The 27,395-nt window shown below is 45.6% G+C and overlaps 2 protein-coding genes across 2 annotated transcripts; one reads left to right on the forward strand and one right to left on the reverse strand.

Moving 5' to 3' along the window:
• Positions 1–207: 207 nt before the first annotated feature.
• On the reverse strand, positions 208–13,415 carry VPS18 (VPS18 core subunit of CORVET and HOPS complexes). Its single transcript, XM_080619624.1, has 5 exons — positions 13,279–13,415; positions 7,670–7,811; positions 7,382–7,473; positions 4,779–6,649; positions 208–4,023 (listed from the first exon to the last, which is right to left on the reverse strand). The coding sequence occupies exons 1-5, from the start codon at positions 13,367–13,369 to the stop codon at positions 3,295–3,297; spliced, it is 2,925 nt and encodes a 974-aa protein (XP_080475750.1). The 5' UTR covers positions 13,370–13,415; the 3' UTR covers positions 208–3,294.
• A 9,369-nt stretch (positions 13,416–22,784) lies between these two features.
• On the forward strand, positions 22,785–27,189 carry RHOV (ras homolog family member V; the record flags this gene model as incomplete). Its single annotated transcript, XM_080619074.1, has 3 exons — positions 22,785–22,980; positions 26,373–26,431; positions 26,749–27,189. The coding sequence occupies 3 exons, from the start codon at positions 22,785–22,787 to the stop codon at positions 27,187–27,189; spliced, it is 696 nt and encodes a 231-aa protein (XP_080475200.1).
• Between the last annotated feature and the right edge of the window lie 206 nt (positions 27,190–27,395).

Here is a 27,395-nt window from a genome sequence, read left to right on the forward strand (position 1 = left end):
AATTTGCCTCCCTTAGTTTACAGCCCAGTCATTCAGATAAAACACAGCTCTAAGCGTTTGTTTGCTGCTTCCAACCACACAGGCCAACAGTGACTGCATCTGAAATCTCTACAAACTCTTCCATAACACACACTCACCATCATCTCCTCCATCTCTCCACATTTCACCAATCCCTTGCTTGAAGCCATGGAGAGGTGAGGTAGCAGACACAAGTTTGCTTTAGGCCTTGCCTTCACAGCTGAATATCCTCAGTGTAAATCTATCTACAGGTATTTGTTCTGGTAACAGAGGGCTGGCGCTCTACGGTTATGCCCTTTTGGTTATGCTGTTCTCTAGCTGCATTACAGTAAATGGTAGGGGTTATTCACACAGACAAGGACAAGGCCCAAGGGCACACCATTTGTAACAGCTGGTACACAGTTCATTCACAGCTAAAATAAACATACAAAGGACCGTGATTTCTCAAATGTAACTGTGCTGAAGTTACAAGGAGAAAAGATAAAAATGCTATTCTGAAAGCAAGGAGGAAAAGATCTCAGATTAGATTTACAGGAGTACAGTAAGTTCACTTCCCCCTAAAAATCCCTCACCTTTTTCACTGAGTGATGCTACAACAGAAGCACAGGGGAGCGGTTATTGAAACTTTTGAAGCATGTGACACTGTAAGGAAAGTTCAGCAGATACCTTTATATAGCTTCCTGTACTACTGGCACTAGTCATCTAATCACTGCTGGAGTCCTTGCAGGCATTAATGCTCTCCATAGCCTTGACAGTGAATGACCTAGAAGATTTTTCAGTCAACAATAATGAGAAAGTGTGACATTTGTGGTGTGTGTATCTGGTGCACAAGCCTACAGCTCTTAGAGACTGTCGCATACTAGTAATTTAAACTACAACTAAACAACATAGTTCTACTTCTGTTATTAATACCCAAGACTGCAATCAGTAGTTCCTCAGGTGCCTTCTCCTATCACCCCATCTCAGGCAAAGACTTGAGAGCTTTTATTTACTTGCTATGCCTCAGTTCCCACAGACACACACTTCTTCCAATCTTACAGACAAGCAGATCTCTCTGAAATGGTCTATAAGCAAATAATATTGCTAATTTGCAGAGCACAACAAAAGCATTTAATGATGCAACTGTTCTGCGGCACTAATAGGAAAAGAATGGAATAATTCTAACATACCAATATATATACCAATATACCAAGAAAGGACCCTGTAAAAACCCAAAAGTAAAGAGGTGGAACAAGTATTAAGAACGTCTCAAGGAAAAGAACTTGAAATGACTCCATTAGAATGAGCTGCTACTCATGTTTCTGCTAAAGGGTAGAAAAATGGCCACTTGCCTTTGATCAGAAACTGGTTTAGGTCAGGGGCTACTGTTGCTTTAGAATGACATATGCAACTTTAAGCATCACACTGCTTACATGAAAAGATGATGAATCAGGAGCAGCCAGTTACAACAGGTTTAATGCTGAACTTCAAAAGACATCATATTTAGTTTTCATCACAAATTCTTCTGGCAGACCCACTGACTTACTCAAAGCAAAAGGCTATCCAGAGCCAAAGAAAACTACAGCATGTGTGGTTTCTGAACACTGAAACAGTGGTTTGATAAAGCAACAACAAACACTACCAGGTGGCAATGAGATTGCCTATCCCATGGCTCCAACAATGAAAAGAGGATCTCAAAACCTCAGGTATTCCTACTGTTAGCTCTAGCTTTTATTACTCACGTAATTTTATACAGATAAGATCCATTTATTCCAGGCTGAAGCTCCCAAAGAAAGCATGGATGTTCTTCTGGACTGCTGTACAGTTATCAACATTCTTAGGTCAGCTCCTTGAAGAAACCGATTTATAATCCCTTTCAATGGTGTGAAGACCCATTTCTACAGTGCCACAAAGAGCATGACTAGCAGACAGGGAGGTATTCAAGCACATGCATTCATGTGAAAGAACTGAAGAAGTTTTGCAGGAGAAGGTGTTTTCTGTTGCCTTAATTACAGGAAGCATCATTTTTAATTTAGATTATTCCATCCTTCTGCCAATTACTACATTTGGGATTCAGCCTCAAACAGCAGAACTTCATTAAAACTTTAGTTTCTTCAAAACTAAACCAAGGAATCCTTGCTAAGTCAACTGAAGATGATGGTATGTTCCCTCACCCACAATGCAGTGATCTCCACCTTCTGGGAAAAATTTCCCAAGTCGGAGCAATAGACCTGCAGTGACCATCTCCAGAAAGTATCAAATACTGTCAGGAAGGCAAAAGACTGCCTGGTCACTAGGTACTGCCTTCAAATAGCAAAGCAAATTTCACACCAACAGAACTTTTCTGTAGTCTACCCTTGAGGGAACCTACGACAGGATCTCCTGTCCAGTGCTCAAGTGCAGGTTGTGGTGGATGACAGCAGGACAATACAAACAGGTTGTGATCCTGCTTGCAGAATATCTACCAGCTGAAACCTTACTACTGTATATATAAATTTTGGGTTGGGTGAAGACAAAACCAAGACTCACTATACAAAGACAGCCATGTTAGAAATAGGATGCAGATAGTGAGGAAGGGGTGAACAGGCTACAAAGTCCTGCCAGAAACAGTAGCTAGAGAAAACTGAAATGTATGGTTTTGTCCATATAGCTTGTGGGAAAGAGAATTAGACACCTTAAATTTCAGACAAATGTGTATTATGAGACACTCCTGCTTGAGAATTATACACATTCTTGTATTACATTGTGTAGAAACATGTAAGCATCATGCTACACAAATACAAAATATATATGCAAGAGCATTTGTCCTTTCATGTCCTTTCCATGTATGTGGTTATAGACACTCAGCAAAAAGGAAACAGAAGGCAATTCTAGCTTTGGATGATGAATGAAGCCTACACTGCTTAGTCTTCACTACCTCTTCCTTCAAGCTTGTCTTCACCAAAACAAATACCACACAACAGGGAAGACAAATCATAGGTTGTTCCCAATTCCTTCTGGACAACAAGGCACTCCATTAGCTTCACACTGAGAACCTCAGAAGAACTGCAAGCAGAAAACATCTGCTAAATATATTCCAGTAGGTTAACTCTTAACTATTGTTCAAGTTCTTAGACAGCCATAGCTGTTTCTCCACGTTTCAAGACTAGCTCACTATAGTGACCCCACTACTCTTTTATTAAGAGTTCAACAGTTGCCACTGTGTTCCTGCTTCTGGAGATTATATTCTCACCACAGAAGCTTCACAAGTTATGAACAAAACCGCTCTTGTGTATTGACAGTTGCAGGTTGGGAAAACTACAGCCAGCTCTGCATCTCCTCTTCATACTTTTGGGGATCAATAAAAGGCTTGTCAATTGACCGGATCATCAGCTCCCCACAGTACACACATTCAGCTGCCACAATATCATCAATGTCAGCTTTGATCTGTTCCCGGCTCTGCTGCCCCTTCCCCAAGCTAATGGTATCTGTGTCCTTGGGACGGTGGTGGCTCTTGGAAGGCTGACTGGTAGCTGCCAGCTTCTTCTGAAGATCTTCAAGTTTTGCCTGTTTATAGGCAGGAAGGTTTGGGAACACCGCTTGGAGGAGACAGTCATAGTGAAACATGTGACCACACAGGAAAAGGTAAAAAGGGCGGTTTAGAAGTGGGAAGTCACAAGCAGCACATTTTTCCTGAGGCTCCACAGAGCCATACTTATTTCTCATTTCCTGGATGTCCTCTCGGATTCTCTTGGCACTCTGTGTGGCTTCCTCCATCTCCCTTTTCAGCTCCTCAATGTGCTTGTTGTAGTCCTCCAGGGAGTTACAGATTGCCTCCTTGAAATGGTCAATGGTGACAAAGTCTGGAAAGAATGGCAAGACATCTTCAATCTTCAGCAGGGCACAGCTGGAGAGGCAGGCCATTGCCTTCTTGACATCCTTCTCTTCCTGAACAACATGGCGAGCAATCTTTAACCAGAGCTTCTTCCGGAGTTCCTCATCATCTTCAGGGAGATCTGCACAGGACTTGGCAAGATCAACATCCACCTAGAAGTTGGACAGACAAGGAAACCGAGGTAAGCTTCCCTCTTTGTTTATCTACCATTCAACTTCAAAGCCTGCTATCCATCATAGGAGGCATTAATAGATAACTTCTATTGCTATCTCATTGCCTAGGGCTGCGCTACTGGCCTGCTCCTTGCTTACATGTCAAACACCTCTGCTCTCCACCAGCAGTCTCCTTGAAGATTTGCTTGCTAACCAGCAGACAACCACAAAGCCTAGCACTACAATAAGGGCAAATCCATGTCATAGCATCTTTTCTGGCCACACATTTCAGCAAAAACATAGCAATGTCAATAAAGAAGATCCAATAGCTCCTTGAAGGTCAGACTAAGCTGACAAAGGCATTCTTTTGTGATAATTATCATCATGTAGGAATAGGAATTAATTAGAATCCTGAACAGTAACTATATGAGTATTGCATAAATGCAGATATGTTAAAAGTATTTGATGTTAGAGACTGAGCTTAGATGTTGAAGCCATGATGTTAGAGATGTTAGATGTTAGAGACAGTACTCCCCCTTGTACTTTCCATGCCTCTACCTTCAATTATGGCTTGTCACAGTCAGCTGTCAAAACAACCATGAAAGCACAGAAGTACGTTAACAGAGACAGGTCTTTCTTCCTACTTAGCTGCACAGCTCCTGTACTGATGAATCTGTCCAGTTCCTCTCAAATGCTCAGTTGTTCAAGATAACTTTTCTACATGTCATTGCATGCATGCACAGACACACACATACCTGTAAGGCGAGATCCACAGCCTCCTCATATAATTCCATCACTTTGTAAATATGGACACATGCATGGTGGTGCCCATGCTCTGCACATAGGCGCAATGCATACTTCAGGTCATAGTGGATCCTGTTTGGGTTGGTTCCTGCTTGCTCCAGGTATGACAGCAGTGAATCCGGCCGACACAAAGCATACAGAGACAACAGATAGTTGTGAATGGCTTGCTGAGTTTCCTCCAACTGATAGACACAGAACTCCATATATCTAATGGCTTCATTGATCTGCTGGGTGCTGGCACTCTGGCTATAGTTAACAAGGGCTGGGATGAGGTTCCTAGCATCCAGTCTAGAGCCCATAGAAATCCAAGCATCAACTACCTTCTTGGGAATATGCTGGATGAGGACTGGAGAGAACTTATAGAACAGTTTCTCATCTCTGTGCCTGGACAGCACATTTAGAGCCTCATCGTACTCATCGTGCTGGCAGTGGTGAGCTACTACACGCTCATAGTCCTGCATGATGACTGCAAAGTAGACCATGTGCTCTGTGTCCCCATGGCTTGCCAACAGCTCATAAATAGATGCCCGGTTATTAAACAGACAGTCTTTGTTTTTAGGACTGCTCAGGAATGTGCGAAACTTCTCCCGTGTATCGAGATAGAGATTTCGCTGTGAGGGATCTCCTTCCAGTATACCTAACCAGTTCAGGTAGAGCTCCGTTAACCATGTGGTCAGCAAAGTGGTCTGTGTCTTCTCAGAAGGCTTTAGGTTACTCAGCTTCTTAATCAGAAACTCCATCAGGGCCTCTTCTTGCTTGGCTTCAATGAACTTAAGGGCAATTTCCTCAAAGTAGTTCTGGGTCAGCGCGTAACATTTGGCACTGTCTAGATACCTCTTGTTTTGGAAGCAGTGCTCTGCTTCTTTTGCCAGCACAATATCTAGGCACTCTGGACGATCTTTACAATACTCTTTGGCTAAATCAAATTTGTTCATATTCATATACATCTTCCACACATCTCTAGATTCCCGCTGGACATGGTAGCGGAACACCACTTTTTCAGTGTGGATCCAGATCTGCTGGACTGTAGGATCTTTGATCATGCGTGTCAGTAAACCAAACTTCTCCAGGAACATATCTTGAAAAACAACCTGCCCATTCAGAGTGCATACAGCCTTCACTCGATCAGGCAGCAGCAACAAGAAGTGGAACTGGGTAAGTACAATGGATATTGGCTTGTTCACAGTTATGTCAATATCAGAAGGATAAACCCAGACCCGTTCATCACTCAAAATTGAATCAGGACGGCTATAATCCAGTGTACCGTACAAAACACCATTTCCCATCATCCAGGCAAAGGAACGTGGGTTGGAACGCAGTTTTGGGGTGTAAAAGGCTATCTCACTGAAACCAAAGCTGGCTGGAAACTCCCGGAAGCTTGGCAAATGGTCAGCATGCAGAGCAAATATGGAGCTGAAGCCTTGCTGCTCTGTCCCTTCAGGCACTTTGCCAACAAACTGGAAAAGTCTCTTTTGAGTGGTGGCTATAATAAAAAATTTCCCTTCCATTCCTCGTTCAATCTCCAAGCAGCAGACTGGAGCAGGTCCTGATTCCTCCTCCAGAGTGTAGACCTGCCGGAAGTACTGGTCTGGATTAGTGCTGAAGAGGCTTCCCTCACTGACAGAGATTTCAGCCTCGTAGATCTGCCCCTGGGCTGTCCCCACCAGGATAGGCCCAGTGTTGGTCTCTGTACCAAGGAATTTGTTCCAGCCCACACTTTCAATCAAGTGGCCTTTCCAGCGGGAGAGTGCTCGCACTTTCTGAACACTTCTGTTCAGGTAAAGGCATTCACTGGTGTTCAGAGCAATCAGGAGATGGGAGCCTGCCAACAGCAGAGGGGTATGGGAAAGAGAAGGAGAGAACAAATTAAGACTGTGCCGAAGCAAGCCAAATTCCTGAGGCTTCTAATCCACACATTTGATAAGCTCTGATATCAACATACTTAACCTAAGACTTTCCCAAACATTCCTTGGAATGCAGGGGATTTCCATGCTGGATCAGAATGGTAGTCCATGTGTGGAAAACTTAAATTACTAGCCCCAGATGCTTCATCAAGAACATGTTCTTCTGTTTCAGTAAGTGTTCTAAGGATAAACAGTTCCCAGAGTTCTCTCCTATCCCTGGCAGTTGGTGACAGATATGAGCATCCCTTTCCAAACCTCTGGTTTGTTTTTTACAATCAGGCAAGGCTACAGTGAGCTGCAGATGTTTTACAGTCCTTTTTAAAAGTCTTATACAGTCAGATACAGCCCAGGGTGATTGCAAAGATTTCCTTTAATTGGTTTTAGCAGCCTCGCTCAGAACTAATTGCATGTGTTCATTTCAGAGAGGTCCAAAGCAACAACATACACACAAGCCAGTGTGTTTTCCTAATAGCACAGGGGCAAATTAGCAGGCAGAGCCCCTGGGCAATGGAGTCTTGCCCATAGAAGAGCCACCTCTTCTCCTTATTTACAGAACAGAAAGAGAACTCTTTCGCCAGCTCTTGTTATGCACATTCAGTTGCATCTGCTGCCAACCACTGTCTGTAAACATACATAGTCCGTTGCCTTACCTGTGTGGTCCAAAAACATCTTGTAGACTCTGGCTTCATCTTTGCGTCCCAGCTCCACCTGATTAGGTTCATCTGGCTTCCCAAGATCAATCCTGCAAACAGAAACCATGAAAGCATGTTTCCAACAACAGTTCATGTAGGCGTAATTGCTTACTGTTTTCCATCTTGGGTTTCCATCTGGCTTTTTATCCAGTTTGTAAGTTCTCTAACAACTTCAGGGAAAAAAGAAAAGAGAAAGAAAGGGGCAAGAGAAAATAAGCAATAACTGCAGGTCTCTGTCAGCGTTACCTGAGAAGGGTGTCTTTGCCAAGGCTCATACACAGCTGGTTAGAGGAGACCACTAAGCTGTTAATTTTCTCTGGAGGAGCAAAATCAATCCTTTGCTTGTTAAATATTGGTGTTTCCTTCTCCAGACGTGCATTCACATATCCTGGAGAAAGAACACAAACACTTAAAGCCGAAACAAGACCAAAACCCCACAACCACCACCCCACACTACATCAAATTCTAACCTAAAAAACTAGAAGGATCATCGCCTGCTCTGGGTTATACTAAAAAGGGAGCATGAGCACAGAGAGCAGCACTTACATGGGCATGTATAACTGGAATGAAAAGGAGCAATACACTTTACTGCCTTGTCATGGGTATGTATAACTGGAATGAAAAGGAGCAATACATTTTACTGCCTTGTCACAGAACTGCAAAATTGTCACTAACATTAATTCGAAAGCACACAGAATTCCAGGGGAAGCCACAAAACTGTCACATAAACTGCATAAAAAGCTGAAAATGAGAGCAGAATCACAAAGACACTTGTTTTCCTTGGTTGACAGTTTATTTGCTCAAGACAGGAAAGAATGGCCGGTATTAGAGAAGACACAAAGAAGGCTCTGGTTTGACACTCCCATACAAGCAACCCATGAGACCATTATGGTGTTAATTGAAACATACTTCTGTCTTATTCCATGTTGGGATTAAACAAGCTATCATACTTGACACCCATCATTCACAAACTAAAGCTATTTTGAAAGCTGTGTTGAGGTTTTTTTGTATCCACACAGCAGACTTCATCACAGAGGAAAGTTTATTGGATTATTTGCCGCAGGGAACACAGCTGGAGGTCACAATGATGCTTTTGCCGTAACCCTGTTTTACCAACCATAACACTATCCTAATTGCAGCTTTCCAGCTGGAAGGCATGTGAACTACTTGTTAGAGCCAAAGCCATAACCAAGACCTGGTGATTGCTGAATCAATGCTCTAGTCTTGGCAAAAATTGCTTCCTGATCCAAAACCCATTCAGACTGGTTTACTGTTTCATGGCAAATCCCCAGATGGAGCCAGACTAACCTAATCCTCAGATCCTTTAAAAAAACGGGGCCTGAATTCTAAGAAATGCCCAGTTAAGGTTAGCGTTAAGGGTTGAAGTTGGATAAGATATGGACACCTTATAGGACACATGTTGCATTTTAAGTTCAACCAAGCAAACCTGACAAATCAATGAACTGAAAATGGGAGTGTACAACCAGAGCAAGTTAGCTCATGTGACTAGTTAAGCATTCAGCTAGTCAGTCTAGTCCCAGTCAGCTTGGGAAATGTGGCATCCATAGGAACACATGTTGAGGAATTACTTATGAAAGTGGGTAAGGCAAAGAATGGAGAAGTAAGGTCTGACTTGAGAGAAGTGACATACTTCTGTAGAAATATATTAATACCTGAATAAATAAAGCTTAGAAGTCTGTACTTTTAAAACCCTCTGTGATCTTCAATGCAGATGGGCAAAGCACAAGATGCAGTTTAAACTCATACCTTTGGCTACATCAAAGACAAAAGCCCAGCCACAGGCAAGCAGTCAACAAACTGAAAGACAAGTAGAGCTGTAACACCATGTGGCAGCACAGAGAAGCAGCATGACAGATTTAGTTTTCATTAAAGACGAGTAAACCTCAGCATCCAAAACCATAAGACTTGCAGAGACTGTGCCATTCTATTCCTAAATGAGAACAGCACTCTTTATGGTCTTCCTATGAGGAACCAAAAAAACTACAAAAGAGCTCAGATATGCCAGTGAACTGCAAAATAAGGCAGCATTCGTATAAAACCAGACCCAAGTGATGACACTCATTAGCAAAATCCTGGAACGTGTGCCTCCACAAACAGATCTTATCACAGAGTTTCACCCATATCTGTCCCATGAGACAAGTTTTCCCAGGGACTGAATTTCCCATACGCAGAGTCTTACATAAGCCTCCCACAAAGAAAAGAGCAGAGGATCAGTTTGACCACGCTACCTCAAGCTCAAAAGCAAGACAGACTGGTATACCAGTGGGTAGTGGTATACCACTGGTATACCAGTGTGGGTAGTACCCACATGCAATGAACTGATATCTAAAGCAAGCAGATGCATGCAGCAGTTAGCCTGGACAGGAATATTAAAACCCAAAAAGCGCTATAGCAAGTTAAGGCCATTCATGGCCAAAGCAGCTAACCAGGAAGATGTAAACTTACAGAAAAAAGAAACCTGGAATTGTATCTCAGAAGCAATAGACTACTTCCATTCTAAAGAGCATAGGCCTTACACTCCTAGACTGGGACTAACAGCACCACTAAAACCACACTCAATGCCTATAACCTCCCACAGGTTACCCTGAAAATCTCTAATTTCAGCCCTGTTGCTGTTGAAAAAGCCAGTGTAGCAGTGGAAAGAAGTCTACTAACATGATGAATCCTTCAATTGCCTATTCCACCAATGCCTTCTCTCCTTGACTCCACCTCACCACTACACCAGCTGCAGGATCTTTAAAAGATTCTTGTTTTAGAGGAAAGATGCACATACAGGAACAGACAGAGCAACCACAATCTGAGTAGGCAGGCTTTTGCTCTGCACATACGTTTTTTTTCTCACACATTGAACCACATCTTAAACATTTCCCACTTATGCAGATGTGCATTCCTTTATTTCCAGTTAAGCAAAGCAGATGTTGGTGTCCCTGCCCATGGCAGGGGGGTTGGAACTGGATGATCTTAAGGTCCTTTCCAACCCTAACTATTCTACGATTCCATGCTCTTAATTTCAGATTAGGGAGCTGCAATGCCACAGTTTAAATTTGCTGGTATGAACTGTGCTTCAAAACTTGAGGACCAAGCTCTCAAGCTGCAGATTCACATCATGTCATCTGAACAGCTAGGCAGTAAGTATAAGCACATTTATATATATAGAAAAAGGAGGGATTACTCTGATAGGAAAAACTCACCAACAGGTCACCAAGTCACAGTCACTCAGGCAATCCTGAATTGTTTTTCAGATTGCCACTAAGCAAAACAAGGCTGACTGAGACACAGGAAGGAATGGGAATAAATAGTATCTATACACAGGTAGGGGCTTAGAGCTGGGGTAGGAGGGTTTGTGTTTGTTGGATTTTGGAGTTTTTTATAATTCAGCCATAGTTCAAGCCAGTGGGTTGGATTCCAGCATTCTTGACTCTTCAGGGCTGCATCAGTTACAACTATTGCTAGTTGTTGTTACTGTAGAATCATCACCACTAACATGAAGATTTCAACTAGTGTCTGTAGCAGGAGAAAGATTAACTTCTTTAACTTACAGTCCTCTATACAAAGAGATGTTTATTTTATAACATGCATTTCTTTCAAACAGTGCCTTCCTTCATCCTGACCCCAATGTCCTCCTTCTGTTCAGGCTGAGATTCTACTGCAGCATTTCCCACCCTGATTTCTGGGCAAATCTGCATTTTTCCATAAAGCTTTTAAACTGTTCAAAGATCTAAGCTCACAAACTTCAGTCAAGCCTGGTAGGTCTAAATAGGTCTTTTTGTGCTGGAACTGCAGTCCTTGAAGTTTACAATGCAGCAGTACTTTAGGTTGGCAACAGGGTCACTGCTTGGTTATCCACAACTTGAGAAACAGCACCTGCAGTTTAACAAGCACAGGGACTAAAACATTAACATGCACATTAACTGAAATAGAGGAGTAAGTTTAAACTTCCAAAACTTCCAACCTAACCATAAGGACTGCTTTCAGGAAGTTAGCTATTTAGTTGCATCCTTTTCCAAGGTCAACTTCAGATTGCCCACAACTTCTAGGAGCCCAAGTTTCATCCAAAATTACCAGGTCTGATTTAAGGACAAGTAAAATCCTGGTTTGGATGTACCTTTGCGATTCAGCAGTTTCCCAAACTTCCTTCGCCAACATCAATTGTCAGCAAACAGGCAGATTTCTCAACTGTAACAGTCATGACTAGAGACAGGGTTGCAGCAGTCAAGAAAAGCTGAGTCCTTGAAAAATTATCTTATGTAACACAGCTCATCCCAACACTGTTTTGCACAACACTCACTCAGGACACTTATTCTTTATCTAACATTACACAACAAAATAACTATGCATGTTAAAACAAACAGGGGGAACATACCTATTTCAGTACCTCGACTCATGTAATGAGTAATTCTGTCTTTGTATTTATACTCAATAATATACATAGTATAACAGAATCCATCAATTCTTAACACCTATATAGAATCACAACCTAGTTTCCCCAAAGGCTAACAGCAACACTGTTTAAGGAAAAAACTTTAGGGAATATGCCCATCCAATTCCAAACACTCAATAAACCATTGTGAGATGACATCAAATAGGGAACAGTCATTGAACCTAATAAACCTTGAACTTATTATAGAATATACTTGCCATCTGTTTGCTTTCTCTCCCATGAAAGAAACAACTAACTGGTCATCACACCGTTACTTTACATTGATTGTACACCTCCCTGGACAGTACAGTGTACCAAAGCGTCACAGACCTGTTAGAAAAGCTTAACAGTGATACAGATTGCTTTCTTGGTAACCTTCTTCAGCAGTAACCTTGCCACTAACCTAACCGCTCTAACAACTAAGTCTTTGGTAAACTGCCTCTGGGTTTGGAAACTAACCCCATGCAGGTACAGCTCTGCACACAGCCAGAATACTGTAACAGTTGGGTTCCTCAGAGGGGAAGAAACAGCCGACAAGTTGATCTCAGCTACTGCAAGTCCTGAACTGAATAGCACTGAGGTGTGGTTATAACTTGTGACTATGAAGGCACTTCACATACACATTTCCTACACACACCACTACACACCACAGGGCCTACGGCCTTATAAAGCCCTCCCACAGATAACCAGCATCTCAGTTTTGCTAAGATGACCTGCATTACCGAATCACTGGAGTTGGAAGGGACCTCTGGAGATCATCTAGTCCAGCCCTCTGCCAAGGCAGGGCCACCTACAGCAGATTACACAGGTTGGTTTTGAATGTCTCCAGAGGGAGACTCCACAACCCCCCTGGGCAGCCTGTTCCAGTGCTCTGCCACCCTCAATGTAAAGAAGTTCTTTCTCGTGTTGAGGTGAAACTTCTTCTGGTTTAATTTATGGTCATTGCTCCTCATCCCGTGCCGGGCACCACTGAAAAGAGTCTGGCACAATTCTTCTGATACCTGCCTTTGAGATACTGATCTGTATTGATGAGATCTCATCTCAGTCTTCTCCAGACTAAACAGGCCCAGCTTCTGCAGCCTCTCCTCATTAGAGGGATGCTCCATACCCCTGATCATCCTTGTGGCCTCCACTGGACCCTCTCCAACAGCTCCTTGTATAGAGGAGCTCAGCACTGGACACAGTGCTCCAGATGTGGCCTCATTAGGGGTGAGCACAGGGGGAGATTCACCTCCTTCAACCCGCTGCCACACTCCTCCCGATGCACCCCAGGGTACTACGGGCTCGAGCATCTCCTGCATCAAAACATTCCGCACGACAAGCGATGCAAACCCAAACCGGAGGTGACTGCTCTGCCTTACACCAGCACCCGGCAGCACCCCACACCGCCTGACACGCCCCGCTCCCCACCTACCGGAGTGCGGGATGCCCACGCTGGTGCGGCTGTGCTGCACGGCGGCGGAGCGGTACAGCGAGTCCTCGTACTCGTCCAGAATGGACGCCATGGCGGACACCGGCACCACAGACCCCCACCCGCCACTTCCGCCCGCGCTCAGCTGACCCGCGTCACGTGCCTGACCCGCCGCGCACTGCGCTTGCGCCCCGGCACCGCCCCTCTCTCTGAGGAAAGGCGTTCGACCGGCTGAAAATGGCGGTCGGAGCGCGCTTTTATTCGGCTCTGCTTGTAGTAGCAGTGTGGATTTTCGTGTTCCTAATAATGCCTTAAAGATGGCTACTCAGCGTATAACCTTGCTGCCCGGTGATGGGGTGCGTGCAGACACAGCAAGGTTTGCAGCCGCTCTGCATCTGTTTGGTGCCTGCAGCTTCAGCTCGCTACTGTCCTGTCGTGCAGCCATGCCCGTGATAAATCCCTCGATGAGCACATCAGTGTACTTTACTGGGATTGCTTAGTTGTGATAGCACTGCAAATGCGGTATTTACTATATTTTCTCAGTATTTTTAGGACAAGAGGTAATGGACTCAAGCTGGGGAGGTTTAGATTGGGTATCAGGGAAAATTCCCTCACCAAGAGGGTGGTCAGGGCAGTGCTGGAGTCACTGTACCTGCAAGTGTTCACACACCGTGTAGATGAGGCCTTCAGTGACATGGGTTAGTGGTGGCCTTGCCAGTGCTGGGGAAAGGTTGGGCTTGATGATCATAAAGGTCTTTTCCAACCTACTATAATTCTAGAGATACACTGATTGCACCCAAGAGTTGGCTGCTTTTAAAGACTCCTGTGCAAACTCCTGTGCTGTGACTTGTCTGTTGCACTGAGTGGTACAATCTTAGCTTTATTGCTAAGATAATGCTTGTGGTACAGCAGATGGGGTTAGCGCATAAGACTGCCCATAGTGCTAGATTTGCTCTGCAAGTTTATCCCAGATGTATAGACTGTTGGGCCCAGGTTACATATCACTAAATAGTACTTAAAATCTGGGGTTTTCTTTTGTTCTGATATGCTAACAATTACTCTTTATATTTTCACCCTCTAGCTTAAACTAGCAGAATTTATATAACAATGGCATTAACAAAAAGACTAACCTCTTATGCAACACTTCTGGGTTTCATCATAGATAAAATTAATACAGATGTAGATGTTTATCCTATATTACACTATATATTCTATATTATATGTCAACTTCACTTTCTTAAGGAACAGAGCAGTGTTGTCCCATAGTGTACAGCACAGTTTGCAACAGAGAGGGATCCATTACAAGATAGAAGCAGTCTCCCACCCTTAGCTTGCACCTCAGGTGGCAGTGAGGCACCACCAGTAGCAGTTTGCTCCTTCTCTGCCCCTTTACAGGGCACCTCACCCCCATGCATTGGGGCTCCAGTCTGCATTGCTCAGCCTCAGGCCTTCTCCCCAGGGCTGAGATGGATACACAGGCCCCAGGCTAGCCAGGTTCTGGAGGCTCCCATGGTGTGCTCAGCAGGGTCACCTCTGCCTGCTTTGCTTAATCATAACATGGCTCTTCCTGACTCAGCCTGCCTGCAAGCGCTGGCAGGAGCCCAGCCCCAGCCTCTGCTGTTTGCCCTCCTCATGTGGCAGCTCTGAGCCAAACAACAAAACCACACTCTTTTGCTCTCCCATCATCTTGATCATTATAAACAGCAGCTGTTCTCTTTCAGCTTCCCAAAAGATGCACACAAACTACATTAGGTTTAGGGTAATGAGGTAGGAAGGGACTTCTTGGGACTATCAGATCCAGTCTCCCACTCTTGTAGATACCACATCATATAGTTCTCTTTCTGTGCCTATCAAGCTCTATCTGAAAGTGTGGGTATTTTTGACCCTGACCACTCCAGTTCATACCTGTTTCAAATATGGATTACTCTCATGACTAAAAGCTCTGATTTCCAGTCTAACATACACTGTGGCTAGTCTGAAACCTTTTGTTCTTGTTCAAACACTGTCCTTTAGTGTACAGGACATTTTGGAGCATTAATTCCCTTTGCAACAATCATCACCAATTATAGCCTTCAGTCAGATGAACCAAATCCAGGATTTCCCAAACCAAGGAGTTCTTGCTTTTCTCCTCTTAAAAAGGGGAGACAATTAATTTCCTGGAGCATGTCTGCATCAGCGCAGCTTCACCTCAGTAATGGGGTGAGCATAGTTTGACCTTCATTTCAGAGGTCTCACCCTGTTGCCTTCAACAATGATGCATGTACATGTCTCTTTCTAGTCACAGTTTTAGCAGCAGAAGACTGAAGGGGTTATTTGGTAAGGGGGAAACAAATTCTTTAAATGTATATGGAAATTGGGCGAACTTGAAATCTGTGGACAAATGCCTCACTGTCCAGCTCTGTGGGGTGTTTCTATTCAAAGCCTAGATCAGGACATATCTTTGTGATCTTGGTCAGTGAGAGAAGTTCTGTTTCTCATTCTGGCAGGTGTTACTGCCAGTTAGGGCTGATTCCTCATGAGAAACCTGTGTCTGCTTTTAGTGTGGTTAAATTGGAAGCCAGATTCTCACCTTATTTGGAAGTGAAACATCAGCTAAAGCTAATCCAGGCCCACAAACCTGCTCCATCCATCTGCACTATCATCTGCTCTGATAATTTCATTTACAAACATGTGCAATAATTATATGCCAGTGCTGCATTCACAGATTTGGTATTCTGAAAAGAAGGGCAGAGTAAGGGTTGCAGGCAGAAGATTTATGAGCTCTTTGATTCACCAGGAATGCATGGAGAATCAGATCATTACATTTGATGTGTAAGTCTAGTGTTGTAAGAGGGACTTGTGGGAGAGAATGGAGTGAGTGATTTTGGGGATGTGCTTGGATTAGAAACCTAAATTCTGGGATGGCTGTGGTCACACTTGCAGTAATTTTGGCTTAAACAGTTACCATTTTCTTCAAGTTATGGACACAGCTCTAAACCTCTGGATGCTGTATGGCATACTAATCTCTTCAGCTGCCTTGAGGAACCGATTCTAGATAATGGTATTGACATATACTGCGTCCAAGGTCCAGATCCCCAGCAGACTAAGCCTATCTAAGTCTGGGCTCCCCTAACACTGCCTCTGTCATTCCTGGCTGTCCCATCTGGCCCACACTTCGTGCCAGTATTACTGTATGTATGACTGCAGAGTGAGCCAGTTTATTGCCCCACAGCAAATGGCTTTGTGATCCAGAATCTAAACACAAGTGCTGGTGCAGAAAAGAGGGCAGGAAGACATGGCTGTGGGAAGACGTAAGGGCAGAAGAAAGCTCAGATTTAAATGACTTGAACTGCCCCCAAGATAACCTAGTGACACAGTTATAATTTGAATTATACCCTGGACTTCTTCACAGATTTCCATTACAGACGTGGTACTGATCATCACTCACTGGATATAGAACATTCCTTCATTGTGATCAACATAGAAATTACATTGCATTCATAAAAGCCATAGGCAAATAGGTGTACTTCCCCAAACACAAGAGCCTACATAAGTTACCAACAAAGATGCTGGCCATCAGGCAGGTTACAGACTCTCAGACAACCCTGTAACCTACTTCCCAAGAGTGACACTTCCCCAGTGACAGTGTTTGAGTGACCACTTGAATTCTATGTCCAACTTTACAGCCATGGCTGTGTACCCATGGGTGTCACAAGTTACCCATGAGAACCTGAACTGGAACCTTCATGGGAAGCCATATAACAATTATAATTTACACTGGAGGAGAGCAAAGCTTGACATGAGTTTGCTGGAGCTCAATTCATTAGCCATTTGCCCACGTCCCAAGCTCCGTACTCATTGTCAGAAGCAGACTTCCTGCGGACCAGCAAACACTGGGTGGAACCATATTATGCCAGAGCAGCACTCAGACCTGCATACCACAGCTCCTCTGACACCTACAGAAGTTTTCCCACACGGGAGCTATCAAGGTCTGTTGATGCTACACGTGCACTCCAGAGCATGACAGTGCCCTCATAGAAACTCTGCAGGTGCACTCCATCAGTCTTAGAATAGGCATACAAACACCAGAGAAAGGACAAAACCAAGCTTTTGCAGTGACAAAACCTTTTTCCCACCACCAGCACCCTGTGGCTAATCCCTCAGTTCTGATCCTCGGAGGAGATCTACGGATGATAAGCTTGAGAGCTGAAACTGATAACTTGGTGGAGACAGTGGTCTTACAGCATTTTATGGTTTTCTTAGTGATCCCTCTTCAGCCCAGCCTCTCACTGTTAGGTGTTAACTGCCTGCCTTTCTCTGTTTCACATGGGGAAAATGGACCTTATCACCTTCCTCTTGCTAATTCTCCTCCTCATTCTAGTTAAGTGTTAACTCCTCTTTTTGTGTGAAGTGTCTTCACTGACTGACATAATTAAATTAAGCTCAGAGCATTGTCTCCCAGCCTATCCTTAGTCTTAAATTTGCTGTTTCTGTTTCAGATTTAAAGAAAGGGCTTTGAGTGCCTTAAACCTTGCCCGTTTTCCCACATTTATCCGTTGATTTATTAAAAGATGTACTTTCTCCAGCAGATGGCAACAGACTTCTAAAGTATTTATAGAACATCGGACAGGTAGAACTCCTTCCTGTACAAGTCAGATAGGAGATTAATTTGTCTTTGAGAAAGGGGCTGTATACAATATAGGTGCCTATCTTTCCTGGGACTATTCACAAATATATTGTCTATGCTAGTGGCATTGTCATTTCATTTAAACTTATTATTCTGGTATCTTAAAATGCACTATAATATTGTTGTTGTAGCTTTTTGCCTCTGCATTTAACTAGGGTGGCTATGAACAGATCAACCAGATCATCCCTGTGCATCCCTCATGGCATTGCTTTTATTTCCAAAGAGCAATAAAGTAGTTCAGAGGCCAGGATAGTGGGAGCTGTATTCTCACATTGTTTCCCCTCCTTTTGTTGTTTTTCTAAATGGCATTTCAAAATCACACATCCCCAGTGCGCACCAGAAATACCCATTAGGTGCTATAGAATCGGCAATAAAGTATTTTTATTGCTGTGGACTCAGAAACTGCAGAGCCCCTCTCAATCAGGAGCTCTATATGGCAAAGCAAATACAAGGATCTTTCTGCCATTGATTATAGCTGTCGTAATTTTTCTGTAAATAGCCAAAACCTGATTTTCCACTGACTTGTGCGATGTGGATATTTCTGCCTCTGCAAGACTGGTGGAAAATGATACGAAGAAGCACTTGACATCACTTCCTGCAGATTGCAGTGACTATGACTAGACAAGGCACACCGCAAGGGAAACCACTCAGCTTTGGGCTTCACCCTTTTGTCTGTCACTTCTTTTAAGTGTTAATTATGCTTGATTTTTCCCAGGGTGGATGCACACTCAGGTGCATGACAAAACCCCGGGTGACTCAGCACTGCTTGTCTCATTGCTGGTGATGATGAAGGCAACTGGCCAGGTAGTGGCTGATTCTTGACTTCTTCAGCATATCTCTTGGCATCACGGGATTTGGTTTGCTCTGGCACCTGCATTGAAGTTTAGCCCCTCTCTCAGTCTAGATCCCCTCTCTCCTGTCATACTGGTGTGATGACATTGTCGCCTGTTCTCATCATCCCTCCGTTTCGCATTGTTTCCTGTTTCTCACACATAGCTCTGTTGAAAGGATTCAGAAAAGTGATCCCAGGGCATCGTTTGCAAAGGGAGTGTATTGACACAGGCAGCCCACTTGTACAAACACAGGTAAAGCTGAAGGCCGGGTTTGCTCACTACCGTGTTAGGAGTAGCTGATAAATCTTCCTCTCTCCCTTAGTAAGAAGGGAGCCTGCTCTGTTTTAAAACAGAGGTCTGGCAACTCCCACAACATGCAATGCTGCTTCTGAGGCAATGTGAGTACTTCAGTGGGCCTTGCAAAAGTCTGTGATAGTGGCTCCCACTCCGTGACTTTCAGGCAGATTCAGACCGGGCTGTAGCCGCACATCATGTGGAGTTACAAATGACATCAGGCAGGGAGGCAGAATGCGATGTTGTCAGCAGTGCAGTATTGCTCAGGAGCCAGTGAAAGTCAGGATCACTTGCAGCAAAAAATCCCAGCAGCACAATTTCCTAATATTGTAACTGCACTTCGGAGGGGAAATTACATGGAATAATTTGAGCTGATCACAGCTTTGCCCCCACCACAAGGGACAAGCCCTAGTTTCCTCCTCATCCGAATTGGCTTAGTTACTGGTTTTAACTTCACCCATTGGTGGACTCTGCCGCAGCTCCAGTGAGAAAGTGGCTATAATTAATAGAAACGGGCAGAAATTAATAGAAACAGGCAGAAAATAATAGAAACAGGCAGAAATTAATAGAAATAGGCAGAAAAAGGAAGTGTCTTCCTCTAAATAACTGTGCTTTTAAAATAATAGGACTTTGTACAGATGTATAAAGTTTATTTGGTGGTGACGATCACACACTGCCAAATATGTAAATGGTTTGCCACTGTAATTCACTGTGTACTGTAACAGCACAGCTTTCCTATTTAGTTTAAGAAGCTACATATGATAGTGCAGCCCAGTTGAATAGCAGCTGAACACTAACAGTACCTGAAATCTGCATTTGGTCTGCCTGAAAGGAGTTAGATCTTCTGCACTTAGTTCCTGCTGGATGGGAATTCACATCAGGAAGAATACTATCATAATTGGTACTAATTATAATCCTTGGGAGAAAGGCCAAGACTGTGCATTTCCCACTCAGGCAGAGAGCTGATTTTGGCAGAGGAGCATGTTGTGCAGTGGGGCTCTCTGCCGTACCCGCTACCTACATGTGTCCCTGCAGATGTCAGTTTAGCAGCTCTAGGTATGCAATGGACTTTCTCTGCAAAAAAACCTCAGACTCTACAAAACCCTTGCAAAACCAAATGTTTGACTCCTCGCTGCGTTGTGAAATGAAACCTGCATCTTCTGTGAGCTGTCAGGAGCAAGGCAAGACCTGAGAAACGAACCCGTGGGAGCCGCGCTGTTTGTTTGCTTAATCGCTTAGTTTAAATATAGATTAAAAATCACTTAAGCTCATCCACAAGTTAAGTGTGTGTCAACCAACAGCTGTCAGGAGCTGCAAGGAAAAAAATAACGTAGTCACAGAAGGAAGAGATTTTAGGAAAGGAATAAAAGAAAAAGGGATTCAGTCCTTGGTGTGGGGCACCAGTGTATCTTCGTAACAAGTCACGCCTAAGTAAACAGCATCTAGGAAAAAGAGCTGCCAGCTCCTCCTCGTCTCTTCCCCCTTGCCTACAGTGAACAATTTGGTGCATAATGCCTCATTTATATTCGTTTCTTCTGATGAAATGTCATAGTTCACAGAATGTCAGCATGAAAACGCATTGAGAAACCTCGGCGAGATGCTCTCCCGCTGTGCTGCTCTCCTGGCTGCGATGCAGCGTGTCCTCTCCAGTCCCCTCGGAGGCACAGCCACACCTTGCACATGAAGGAGTATCGCCTGTCCCAGCGCTTTCTGCCGCTTCTGGAGCAGTTTGGCTGTCACCTGGCTCTAAACTACCACTGGAAAAAGCCAGTTTCATGCAAGCCCGTCACTTAAGTTAGGAGCCACTCACTGCAGCAAGACTATTTGGCACGTGTTTTAGCAGCAGTGTAGTTTATAATACCATCCCCATCTTTTATAGCTATAGAAATTTAAGGTTGTGCCAGTAAAAACACAGAAGAGTTGATTAAAGCGAACTGCTAGAGAAAACAGCAGAGGAAAAAACCTTGCTGTTCCTAGGAAGCTTGTCTCCAAAGAGTGGACATGCTTTCTCTAGCCAAGACTCTTGAGCCTGAGGGGTTGCAGTGCTTGTGGCCTTCTGTCAGCCATGGGAAAAAGCATTTTAGGCTGTGCCTGGCTTAAAGATGGCTTCTCAAGTTTAGCATTAATATAAGTGCAACATCTGGGCAGCTTCTTAGCGTGGATGCAAACCACAGTGAGACACACTCGAGAACTGCTAACCAATGGCTCTTTGCAGCATGAACTTGGCCAGTGCAGACATCTCCCTTGCTGAGAACACAAGCAAGGACATCATGTAGCTGAATTGGGGGCACTCATCATGGTTGGAGTTTAGCTCCTCTATAAGGAAACAGCTCCACTTTCAAAGCTGGTGTTGCAATAATAGGTCTTGCCTGCATTAATACTTTCCCTCTAGTGTTTTCAATCACTTGGCAGTGTTACACTGGGGTGCAGTAGCTGCCGTGATAGCGTGGTCACATCTCCCCTTTTAAGTGGTGTGCTCCCACTCTTCTGTTTGTTTAGTCGTACTGCTTTAGACAGTGAGCTCCTCAGGGCAGGGATGGAGCCATCTTCTCAGCTGCCAAGGGGCATAGGGTAGTGTGTGAGCTACCAGAGGTGAGTATGAAAAAAGGCAGTAGACTGGGAACTCGTGCACATGTCATGGGAAAATACGCTCTGTGGCTTTTGCCAGCATGTAGCAACAGCTTGGCTGGGTCAGAGGAACTCAGTAACAGCAGTCACATAGTGAACAAACGGGATGTATTTCATAGAACCATAGGATCATAGAGTATTTTGGGTTGGAAGGGACCTTAAAGCTCATCCAGTTCCAACCCACCTTCCACTGCAGGGACACCTTCCACTAGAGCAGGTTGCTGCAAGCCCTGTCCAACCTGGCCTTGAACACTGCCAGGGATGGGGCAGCCACAGCTTCTCTGGGCACCCTGTGCCAGCGCCTCAGCACCCTCACAGGGAAGAATTTTTTCCTGATGTCTCATCTCAATCTCCCCTCTGTCACTTTAAATCCATTCCCCCTTGTCTTGTCCCTACAGGCCCATGTCCAAAGTCCCTCTCCAGGTTTCTTGTAGCCCCTTAGGCACTGGAGCTGCTCTAAGGTCTCCCTGAGCCTTCTCTTCTCCAGACTGATCCAGCCCAGTTCTCTTAGCCTGTTTCCAGAGCTTAGCTGCTCCAGCCCTCTGAGCATCTCCATGGCCTCCTCTGGACTCACTCAAGTAGGTCCACATCTGTCCTGTGTTGGGGTCCCCACTGTCCCTCTCACTGTTGATAATACTCCTGTTATGCCAGAAACCACAGGTAATAGGAAACATAAATGTAAAGGAAATAAATGCATCTAAAGAAGTGCTGCTGCTTTTGATAAGGGGGGGAGCGGGGTGTCAGGAGGGTATGTGCACGGATGGACCTGTGCACAGCACGGAGCTTGGCCGGCCTGCCTGCTGCCGGCATCCCGAGAGTAGGCGCTGCTCGGGGGCGGGTGCACCCCGAGAGGAGGTGGCCGAGCCGGGGCGGGCCGTGCCGGGCTCCCTCCCGTTGGGGCGGTCCGGGGCGGGCCTAGGGAAACGGAGCGGGTTTTGGGCGCGGGGCGGCAGGTGTAGCGATGAGCAGCGGTGCTGGGCGGGCTGGAGCGCCTGGTCCCGCACGGCATCCCCGACAGCAGCCCCGACAGCCCGCCCGCCCGGGCATGGCATTGGCCCCGCCGACCCACCGCTACCGGTAGCACTGCGATGCCGCCTCAGGAGCTCCTGGACTACTCGCCCGCCCTGCGAAGACACAGCCCCCCCCGGGGCAGCGGCCCGGAGCTGGGCATCAAGTGCGTGCTGGTGGGCGATGGCGCCGTGGGCAAGACCAGCCTGGTCGTCAGCTACACCACCAACGGGTACCCCGACGAGTACCAGCCCACCGCGCTCGACACCTTCTCCGGTAGGCGCCCGGCGGGGCGAAGCGCGGTGCTGCCGGGAGCCGGCGGCGGGGGGTCCGGTGGGGCGGGCAGCGCCCAGTGTCGGTGCGGGTGGAGGGTGCGCACAGCCCGAGACATAGAGCCCCGCAGCCCGCACCGGCGCTCGGGTGTTCAGTGCAGTTACCGGGTGGGAGTGCCGCGTTTGTGTGTCAACGGGTACGTGTCATGGGTCATGGAATGGTTTGTGTTGGAAGGGACCTTAAAGCTCATCCAGTTCCAACCCCCTGCCAGGGGCAGGGACATCTCACACTAGAGCGGGGTGCTCCAAGCCCCGTCCAACCTGGCCTTGGGCACTGCCAGGGATGGGGCAGCCACAGCTTCCCTGTCAAATTGGCTTGAGAGTGCTATGAAACTGGGCATCTTCGTGGTCTTGTGGTGTTATTATGACTAAAGAGAAGGGGGCTGATTTTTCTGTTACTGTTGGGTTTTTTTAGCTTCAGAAATATCACAGCGTTGCACTGTAGACTTTCTACCTTTAACTGATACTCAGAAAAACATCCTTTTCCCAACATGTCCACTGAAGTTAGCACTGAACAGAAGTTCCCAAAAAGTTGAAGAGCTTTAAGTCTGGCTAGAATTGCCCTCCCTATTAGCTGATAAGTCATTAGTCTCCACTTTTGTAAATGCTATCTTTGTTCTCCTTCTCTTCCTTTGGGCTCCAATTTCTAGTATAAACCCCTGGAAATTACAAAGCCCTTTGAAAGATTTCTAATCTTCATTTGCTATGAAGAAACACAACAGTATATGACAGTATAGATCAGTAGATTACAGATGGGCTCAGGTCAAACCAGGAACGAGACATCGCATGTGTCATAGTCTCATGGGTTCTTAGAGGGAGTGTTCTTGTTTGTCTGAATGTCCCCCCAGTTGCTCACTCTTGTGCTGGGAATTGATTTGCCTTGACACCCTCTCCAAGCTCTCACGCTGTCACTTGAAGGAAATGAACAGGGAACATCCTGCTATGCAAGGTCCATCAGCCCTTTGGGAACAGATGGAAGGAGCTTGAGTCCTCCAAGGGAAGGGTTACTGCTTTTTCTGCTTGCTTCACATTGATGTGTATGGTTTGGGCTAAAAGAAGTTTGAAATTACCATAGATTAGCCTCCACGCTCTCTGAAAGGGTAAACCCATAGTAAAACAATCCAGGAAGGTGGAGGCACTATGAGTTAAGAGACTCCCCGATTAGCAGTAATTTGAAGAGAGCTGCACATGGGTGCACATGGGTTTAGCTCCACTCTCAATGTCCAGGTACCAATCCTGACTTCCAGAGGTGCATAGGATTTGCAACTGATAGAAATAAAAAACATTAAAAATGGGTCTCTGAAGTTCACTTTCTGCTTACTGGGAGAAGAGAGAATTTTCCCTTCCCACCCCTACTCTTAACCTGGATAACCTTGAAGAAAGTCCCTCCCTTGATTCACAAATTACAGTTCAGGATCCATTTCAGAAACTGCAACCCAATTCCTTCCACTCTTAGGGAATACTTGCAGCTACCAAGAGAACTGAGCAGTTCACATCTTAATCTTGGTTTTGGGATGGTAATTCCAAGGGTAAGACAGGAGAAAGCCTCACATTATGAAGAGAACAGTTCTGGGATCGTGACCGAGCCACATCTTTCTGGGTGCTACCTCCTGCTGGCTGTCCCTGGCAGGTAGAGCAGCCTTGAGCGAAACGTGTACCTGGTGACCTTTCTCCACCAGGCTATCCTGTTCTGCCAGCCCTGTGCTGTTGTACCGAAATCCAGCCTCATCCCCAGGGTGTGGACCTCCTGAGGGTGGTGTGTGGAGGGCTGTTGCTAGCATAGCTGAGGCTTGCAGCAGATAGAGCAAAACTTTGTGCAAGTGCTGGAGCAGCAGGTAATACATGTGCTGCCTTTCTTCTGACGACGGTGAAACATTGCAGAGATGCTAATTCCTTCTCTCAGTGCACTTGTGAGACAGAAGAAACCAGATACTAGAAAGGCAAATGCCCAGTGGCTTGAAGATCAAGTCACCATCTAGCAGGTTCTTTGATCAGGAACAGGTTTCTCTTCCTCCTGTGGGGCAAAGATATGGTAACATCCCAACCGTTTCCCAGTCACAAGGAAGCGCTGACTTTCAGCTATGCTGCAGCGAGGAGTGGCCCTGTGTTGGACGCACCCATCCCTTCCTTTCTCCTTGTCTCAGTCTCCCACCAAGCTTCAGTTCATCTTTCCTCTGTGTCTCCCTCCTCCCCAGACTGCTTTCAGGGAGGAGGGCTTTCTTCAGGAGCTTATGTTAAACTCTCCAAGTCAGTTGTTTCTATCACTTTTCTCACCTGAATAATGACTTTAAGAATCACAAAGAGATTGAGCCTGCTTTTGTTTTGGGTCTTTTTTTCCTGTTGTTTAAACAAAAAGGACAATAAAGCCTCCTCCTTGAGCACGGCAGTGGAGTTTAGCTAGCTCGTGTTAAGTGCCAGCCATTGTCACCAACCTTAGCCAGGATGCCTGCCTCTATTTGTCAGAGCTCAGCCCCATCCACTTTGTTCAAGTGCTTTGCAGCTCCCCCATCCCTCTTCTCCTTTTCCTCAGTCCCCAGCCAGTCTCTGTGGTGTCTGTGCACTTAGACATCTAACAGTTTCATTCCAGATTTCCATCGGAGGTCCTGCCAGCCCTCAGTCTGAGTCAGCTGATACCACATGAAGGCTTGCTGTGATTAGGGAGTGAAATGGGAGCAGACCTTACCTGTGTAACTCAGCAGTTTTCCAGCGTGGGGATAGTCTCCGAAGGGGATTTCACTCATCACTGTTTCCTGTTTCCTTAATAGCTTCTTCGTTTCAAAGTTGGGTTTGGGTCTTGCTTTTCTTTAGCTAGGGCACTCACAGAAACACTTATATATATAAATTCAGCCAAATTTCTGGCCTGGATGGGACAAATCTCCAGTAGCATGTGTAATGGAGACCGGTATGAACTTCCACCCTTGGTCAAGAAGCTAGGAGCAAGTTGCTGGAGTCCTCTGCTTGTGTTTATTCATATCTGCTTTCTTGGGTTGTGGAAGAGGAACAGCAAGTTGTTCTCAGGGCACTGTTTGGCTGAGGGCTCCTCTTCCCTGGAAAAGCAGTTGTCCAGTAATATGGAACTATAGAAGAGCCCAAAACACCTGAGGGCTAAGCAAATCAGAAAGTCTATTGAGGGTCTTTTAATGTTCCCAGTGCAACCTTCAGCTGTTTCAGTAAGGTTTGGGAGGATGCTCAGTGAGGAGGGCAGACTTGAGTGACTTCAGGGAGTCTGTTCAAGTGGGATACAAATCAGAGTGCTCTGGGGAAAAGCCTGTATGAATGTATGTGTGTGAGCTGGGCATATCCCTCAGATTCATCCTTACTCTCTTTCTGCTACAGTGCAAGTCCTGGTGGATGGAGCCCCAGTCCGGATCCAGCTGTGGGACACCGCTGGACAGGTAAGCTCTACCAACAGCTGTCATCTCTGCTTCTGTGGGACAGAGACTGTTAGCAGGCTTTTCAGGAAGGCAGTATTTAACTGGGAAGGAAGGAAGGAGGGCAGTGCACTAGTCCAGCTTTAGCCATTTGCTGATATGGCAGTCACAGAGGGGTGAATGTGTCTGAAACTTGTGTCTGAACCACGGCATTGCCAAGTCAGCATGATGAGGGAGTTGCTGTCTTATCTAATGTGTGGAAAAGACACTGCAGCATCATGCTGTTAGGAGATCAGTCCAGTAAAGACCTTTTTTCTTTCCCCTCCTTCAATTTCCTACAGGAGGACTTTGACTGTTTGCGCTCGCTTTGTTACCCTGACACCGACGTCTTCCTTGTCTGCTTCAGCGTGGTAAATCCAAGCTCCTTTCAGAACATTACTGAGAAATGGATCCCTGAGATACGAACTCACAACCCCCGGGCACCAGTGCTGCTAGTGGGGACACAGGCAGACTTGCGGGATGATGTCAATGTCCTCATCAGCCTGGATCGCTACCATGTGAAGCCTGTGCCCCGGCCTCAGGCAGAAGGTCTAGCTGATAAAATCCGGGCTGAAGCCTACCTGGAATGCTCAGCACTGACTCAGAAGAACCTCAAAGAAGTTTTTGACATGGCCATTGTCAGTGGTGTTGAGCACAAAGCACGGCAGGAAAAGAAGATGACTGCCAAAGGTATCAAGACTCTCTCCAAATGCCGCTGGAAGAAGTTCTTCTGCTTTGTCTGAAGCTGCTTTGGGGAGGGGAAGAAACACCTGTGCCAGTATTGGCTCTGCACCTTCTTGGAGTGACTGCTCCTATGGCCCCAGTGAGGAGGGTATGATAAGCTGCTGGGCTTGGAAACCTGGCTCTTGCTGGGTTACAGTATCAGATGCCTAGGAGACACTAACTGGATTTCCATTGTGCTGGGATGTGGAGTGGTCCAGGCAGCTAA

This window comes from Psittacula echo, assembly GCF_963264785.1.
Source record: "Psittacula echo genome assembly, chromosome: 5".
NCBI lineage: Eukaryota > Metazoa > Chordata > Aves > Psittaciformes > Psittacidae > Psittacula > Psittacula echo.

Bases quoted from the DNA above. Each gene is read 5' to 3' on its own strand.
- VPS18 (XM_080619624.1), bottom strand. From the start codon at position 13,369: ATGGCGTCCATTCTGGACGAGTACGAGGACTCGCTGTACCGCTCCGCC. The intron at 7,812-13,278 runs GTAGGTGGGGAG...TTCTTTCTCCAG, and splicing joins CGTGGGCATCCCGCACTCCG to GATATGTGAATGCACGTCTG. The intron at 6,650-7,381 runs GTAAGGCAACGG...TGCTGTTGGCAG, and splicing joins GATGTTTTTGGACCACACAG to GCTCCCATCTCCTGATTGCT.